Below are 6,700 nucleotides of genomic sequence, written 5' to 3' on the forward strand. Positions count from 1 at the left end.
CGCGCCAAGTCATCTATGCATCTAGCTTCAGATGATCCAGCATTGTATCGATCTTTCCAAGTAAGATCTGGTAATTGATCGCATCTGAAGCGAACTCGTCTTCGGCCACCTCTCCACCAAGAGTCTTGACTCCCTCTCCATCTTCGCCATTCTCAACAGGCTCAATAGCGGAAGTAACAGGGGCGGTTTCCTGTGGGGTAGCACCATTTTCACAGATCTCCTCATTCAACTGTTCGCTCTGTGCAGCGATGGCCTCTGCCAATTCGGGGTTGATCTCTCCCTCTTCATCCATCATCTCCTCAAGATTAGCGTCCTCAAAACGCAAACGGAAGCGCTCGCCCAGATAATATCGGATATCATCCAACAACTCAATGGTGTCTGTCTCTTCACGGTTCTTGAGTCTCTCTGCACTTTCCTTGATCAGGTCCGCAAACTCGGCCTCATCAATGTAGTCCTCTAAGCGGTTGGCCAGGTACCGAGCAGCAAACTCTTCCAGGCGCTGGACACGCAGGTCCCACGCCGCGTGGATGACGTCGTAGATGTTAATAGGCTCCATATCCTCTTCCCGGTGATCCTCTCCATCGGGTCTGTGGGTGCGATCAGCCCAGATGTTGCTACTGCCGCTTCCGAGGGTACTAATGGCTTGCGCTGCTTTCGTCTTGAGCTTGTCGAGGAAGAGAATGTCGGCCGTGTAGAGCAAATCCAACGCGAAATCCAGAGGGCAGTCCACCTTCTCAGTGTACAAGAACGTAAGCACAATTTCGAGGACCTCGGGCATACAGTCCACTGTGACGACGTGTAGGTTCTCCGAGTCCTGTGCCTCTCTGAACTCGCTGGAGAACATGGTCTCGAAGTACGGGCTGCGGATGAGCATCGCCTTATGAACGGGGTAGACCACCGACTTTCGAGGCCGTTTCCTGGGTTTATCGCCGTTGGATGCAAGGCCGAGCGGAATGCCGACAGCATGGACAACATTGTCAGGATCCTCCGCATCATTCTCGATCTCGTCGCTTTCCGGCTCGTGTGCGCAAAGGAGGCAATCGGCAAAGATGGAGTTGTCGTGACGCCATTTCACTTCGCCGACCCTCTTCGTCTCCACGATCATTTTGTGGCCCAGGACCTTCTCCCGGTAGAAACGATCAATCTGGGCCTGCGCGCGCTTCACCTCGTCCTCGTACCTCTGGCGCGACAGTCGCCGGTCGTTGCCCGCCAGGATTGCCTCCCATAGTTGCTCGATCTCGAGCTGTTTGCTGAGCTTATCAACACCAGTGAGAACCTCTTCTTCCGTCACGGTACTGCGAGCATTGACCACATCCTTGGGTACTTCTCCTAGGTACAGATAGCGTAGGGCGACTTGGAAAGACTCGAGCGGGTAGGTGGTCGGGAGCTTCCATGTTGCGGTATCGGGTGCGCCATCGAGCTTCTTCCTGAAGTACGGAGTCCGTGCTGCTAGGAGGAACTTGTGCATGTTGAAGGACTGCGCTGCTGCAATGAGGCTGATGTCGGTTGTCCTTGGAACGTTCTTGGAAAGTAGGCTGGTAATGTGTCCGGCCCAAGGTTGGAGCGGGTCTGTAGACTTGGAATAATCATACTCTAGCAGGAGATTTCGTATCCTATCATTGAGGGCGTTGTAAATGCATCGTTCGCCCTGAAACGTGTTCCTTTCGGCCAGTGCACCTTTTAAGTTGATCAGTTAATACGTCTCACTGTACGTCAATATGTATAACCCACCGGACTCAAGAAGTAGTTGTACGAGTTCTAGATGCCCACATAAACTGGCCTTGATGCTTATTGTCAGTGAGACCTCAGCCAAAGGTACGGGGACTGCCTACTCACAACAATCAAGGGTGTGTAATCAAAACGATCTTTGCCATTGATATTCACGCCAGCCGAGATCAGCTCCTGACACGTCTTCAGGTCGCCTCTTCTGCAAGCCAGCAGGAAAGCCTCGAACTCGGCCGTCTGATCCAAGGGGTTGTCCTCTCTAAGTACGCCATTTGCGATCAACTCATGCTCTTCTTTAAGCTGTACTTCTAATTCATCTTTTCGGAGAACCATGATGACGAACTCAACGAACAGGACGGATCTCTATAGCCTGAAAAGTCTAAGCAAATGGTTATATGAAAGAAATGCATCAAATAAGAGACAAGTTCAAGTTCGCCTCCACATCTGGGACATTGAAGATCTCAGTGAGAATGAAGTCCGATAACTCCATGAGGTCGCCTCTGCACGGGCCACTTTGGACCTTCCTTACGTGATGGCTTCCAGTACATCATCAGTGCCCCACCATTGAACCCCTCCAGAGCTAAAGTTCTAACTTATCGATAAGAGATACGCGAAATTGACCCACTTCGAGACATGGAGCTGGATTATCTCAGCTCCGTTACTAGCGTCGTTGCCATGGCATCGGCCCCCAGTTGTTTACCCGAGCTCGATCTTGTTAGTCCCATGCAACCAAGTTCACAGCTTTGACTTGCAGTGCACCTTTCCCGGTCAACCACCACCAACAGCTCGGATACTAACATAGCAGGTTCGCGACCGTCGCTTTTCTTTGCCTCTCAACTTCTATGGATACATACAAAGATTCACTTTAATCAAATTCATTGCGTGTTGCATCCAAGATGTCTTTGGAGGCGGATAAGTATGAGGTGCTGGAGAAAATCGGTAGGCACTACCATTCACGAGCTTTTCACGTTGCAACCGACCAAAGGGCTCTTCACTAATCAAACAATCCAACAGGCCATGGTTCCTTTGGAATCATCCGAAAGGTTCGAAGAAAGGCCGATAACCTCGTCATGTGTCGGAAGGAAATCAGCTACCTCAAGATGTCGCAAAAGGAGCGAGAGCAGCTCCACGCCGAATTCCACATCCTCTCAACCCTCCGCCATCAAAATATCGTCGGCTACTACCATCGCGAACACCTCAAATCAACCCAAGACCTTCACCTCTACATGGAGTACTGTGGTAATGGCGATCTCGGTCGCGTTATCAGAGATTTGGCTGTCAAGGGTCAGCGCGCACAGGAGTCATTCGTGTGGAGCATTTTCTCGCAGCTGGTTACTGCGCTCTACAGATGCCATTATGGCATCGACCCTCCCGAGGTTGGCAGCAATGTGCTGGGCCTCTTCAGCACAGCTTCCAAGCCTAAGACGCCCCCGGGAACCATGACCATTCTGCATCGCGATCTCAAGCCGGAGAATGGTATGTTTCAACGCCCTATCAATCGATGTGACATGTGCTAATTGAGAACAGTATTCCTTGGAGAGGACAACTCCGTCAAGCTTGGTGACTTTGGCCTGTCCAAGATGATTCAGTCCCATGACTTCGCCTCCACCTATGTCGGCACACCATTTTACATGTCGCCCGAAATCTGCGCCGCTGAGAAGTACACACTCAAGTCGGACATCTGGTCTTTGGGTTGCATCATCTACGAGCTCTGCACGCGCGAGCCCCCATTCAACGCCAAATCGCATTTCCAGCTTGTTCAGAAGATTAAGGAGGGCAAAGTCTCGCCTCTTCCCAGCTGCTATTCCAGCGAGCTTATGGGCACTATCAAGGACTGCTTGAGAGTCAACCCCGACCACCGCCCGGACACTGCGCAACTACTCAATCTCCCTGTTGTGCGATTGATGAGAAAGGAGAGAGAAGTTGTTGAGCTCAACAAGGTCGTTCAGAAGAAGGAGGATTCATTGGCTCGCCGCGAGAAGGAATTGAAAGAGAGAACAGCCGCCTTTGAGGCTGACAAGGCCTCCGTCAGACAAGAGGTCGACAGCTCGCTGCGAAGAGAGTGGGAGGTTAAGGCGCGTCTCGAGATCGATCGGCAAATCAACTCAGAAATTGAGGCCCTCCGAAAGCGATTCGAGAGCGAGGTTCAGTCTCGTGTCGAAGCCGAATTGCAGAAGAAGACGATTAGCTTGGCTGCCGAGCCCATGCACGCGTTGGACCTCGCAACGTCGCAAACAAAGTCAGACTACCCGAGATCTTCCGTTGGTAACGGTAGCGGAGACGACGAGCTCTCATCGTGTACCGATCTCACCGATATCTCTTCAGACAGTCCTTTCACGAGCAAGAAGGCTACTCGCACCCCCTACAGCAGAGCCCAAACCATGTTCGTCGGCGGCCAAGGCACCCCTATGGATATCGAGATGGCATCCCCCTCACCTATCGCTATTGCTTCACTTTCATTATCACCTAGACGACATGCTGGAACTCAGGTGCCCAAGCTTAACAGCGGAAACCTATTCTCGGGCAACGCCGCTTCTTCTGGCGACCCCATGTGGGACGTCCCTCGTGACACCATCAGCATCGACTCCGACGACGAGGACATTGTTCCCTCCCCAACACGCAACATCAAGTCGAAACACAACCCTTTCACGTCCAAGAACCGTCCGGTCTTGATGTCTCAAAAGACTGCTCCCATTACTCGAGTCAAGCCTCAAGGATCGGCAACTGGTTTGAACCAGAACAAGACGCTGCCCTCGCTGCCCAACATGGCCTCGAACCCTGACCTCAGCCGCGGTCTCCGCGAGCGCTGTCAGTCGCCTAACCGCCGATTGAGTAAGATTCCTTCGGCAGCGAACCTGTCGGCTGCAAACGGCAGCGAATCTCCCGGCGGTCTTTCCCGCAAGAACTCTACCAAGAAGGATCAGGAGCCCCTCGGTAAGGTTGCGGCTAAGAACAACATCAAGGGCAGAACGCTGGTCGAACTCCAGCAGGCCAGAGCAGGAGGTCGTCCTCTTTCCGCTGTGATGTCTGGTGGCGAGAACATGAGCCCTAAGAGGGCATTCAAGGATCGTATCGCGGACCGCCGGGCTAGTGGCGGCGAGCCTGCCGCGGTATGGGATCCCGAGCGGGACGAGATGCCCAGTCCGTTCCTGATCAGACGTAAGCCCATGGCCAGAGTCTAAGATCATTTCTTTTCAATTGGCATACAAGAGCGTTGGGTGGCGAAGATACCATAGCATGCACACGGGTCATTCATTGGTTGTTATTGTCGTTGCTCATTTATCACTCTCTTTTGTTCTGGCGGCACCGAAAAAAGTTGAAGGATATCTTCCGATGGAGGTAATTGTGGGTGTCTATACACAGCAATCCTGAGTCCCGGTGATGATCAGACGGGACTCTTGACTTTCACACTTATGAAGATGGATTTTGGAGGTGTTGGATTGGAACGGTACGGTGTTGCCGGACTCGGCTGGGGTTTCATTTTCGATGCAGACGTTGCCACGGCGTTTGGTAGATTGCTTTATTGGTTACCTGTACATGTTGCATAAGGGCTTTGCAGGTGTAGTTTTATCACGGACGAGACAAATATTCATCTTTTCACATACTATGTTTTGATCTTCTCGTACAATGACGTTGTGAACTATAGAATGACTGATCTCGTTGTATTGGATACCGCATGCATATGATGTTACCCGCGTGTCAATAGTTGCCAACATGAATGGCACGTTGACGAATAACTTACTATAACCGTATATGGTCCCCGTGGCATTCAAGCATGCTGTTCTGGTTTAGTCTCGTTTCACACAGGAAGAAGTTCAAGACATCTGGGGTTGACCAGAGCGGCGTGGCCAGAACGGCCAGCCGTGTCATATTTCGCGCAAGACAATTCACATTCCAGATCGCTTCGAGATTCTACCTTTACGCCATGTTGTCTCCTTTGACTCGTAATCGATGATATGCCGATAATATGCCGCCCCGTAGATTCTCTAAGCGAGACCGAGAGCCCGAGACAACAAACGGCGGAATAGCAAGAAATATTGAACAATGTTTGCTTTTCGACGTTCGTTGTAAGCCTTTGGTAAGCATGCCGTCTCTGAGAGCCTGAGACCTCCCCTCCCCCCTCCCCTGGATAATAGCGCAGAGTTTATTGCAACTCACTTGATAACGAAGAACCCGCCCTACCAAACCGGCCGTTATGATGATCTCATCACTTTCGATGACAGAGGAAGTTTTGTGATGTTTCAATGAGACGTCCGTGATGCGATAGAGGGAGGGATTGAAGGGGGTGTTGCCCGAGTGCCGGGTCTTTACCGGCCTGCATGTCTCAGAGGACACCGGTCCGCATCCGCATAAGCGTGCGTTCTTCTTGCTGGCCAGAGTGTCTATCCCACGCTAGGCGATGCGCTGTGAGGAGGATCAGTAGGGGTTATGTGATATGTGAGGGGGAAGGGGAGCGGCACGGCGGCCACGGGGGACGGGGTGTGGGAGGAGGCACGGAGGGAAACGGGGGAGGAGCCTAAGAGGAGCACAGGAGGCAGAGGGGGCCGCGCTTGAGTACGTTTGCTGATCATCGATGCGCGGTCATCATGGCGCTGAGACAGACATGATGGACGACGTACGTGATTGCGGGCATTTGCTGCATTAGCTTCACCGACTCATTCTTTCCAACGACAGGCGGGACGGATATGGAGGGGAGTACTCCCTGCTGTTGATGGCCGATATCATCGCCGTCATCGCTCTGAGTGCTGCTTCTGCGGGTGGTTTAGGGGAGTATTCTGGATCTAGATATGAGCTTTTGCTTTTCCGAATGCCCTCTCTCTCTCTCCTCTGCCCTCGGTGTCTTTGTGCTCTCCACTTGCCCACGCGCTCCGGGGGGGGGGGGGTTGTTCACGGTAACATGGTATCGGGACACAAGCCGAACCCGGATTCTACCCGTGTATGGTTCGTTCATCAGCTCATGATGTTGGGGCCAGTG

General features: G+C 52.3%; 2 protein-coding genes across 2 annotated transcripts; one reads left to right on the forward strand and one right to left on the reverse strand.

Moving 5' to 3' along the window:
• Window positions 1-13: 13 nt before the first annotated feature.
• On the reverse strand, window positions 14-2,058 carry CCOS01_14496 (BTB/POZ domain-containing protein; the record flags this gene model as incomplete). The annotated part of the gene is made up of 3 exons (XM_060462639.1): window positions 14-1,677; window positions 1,732-1,780; window positions 1,837-2,058. The coding sequence occupies 3 exons, from the start codon at window positions 2,056-2,058 to the stop codon at window positions 14-16; spliced, it is 1,935 nt and encodes a 644-aa protein (XP_060307124.1).
• Window positions 2,059-2,621: 563 nt separating this feature from the next.
• Window positions 2,622-4,907, forward strand: CCOS01_14497 (uncharacterized protein; the record flags this gene model as incomplete). Its single annotated transcript, XM_060462640.1, has 3 exons — window positions 2,622-2,664; window positions 2,740-3,201; window positions 3,253-4,907. The coding sequence occupies 3 exons, from the start codon at window positions 2,622-2,624 to the stop codon at window positions 4,905-4,907; spliced, it is 2,160 nt and encodes a 719-aa protein (XP_060307125.1).
• Window positions 4,908-6,700: the final 1,793 nt, after the last annotated feature.

The sequence above is a fragment of the Colletotrichum costaricense genome, assembly GCF_030867565.1.
Source record: "Colletotrichum costaricense strain IMI 309622 chromosome Unknown Scaffold_20.1, whole genome shotgun sequence".
Taxonomy (NCBI): domain Eukaryota; kingdom Fungi; phylum Ascomycota; class Sordariomycetes; order Glomerellales; family Glomerellaceae; genus Colletotrichum; species Colletotrichum costaricense.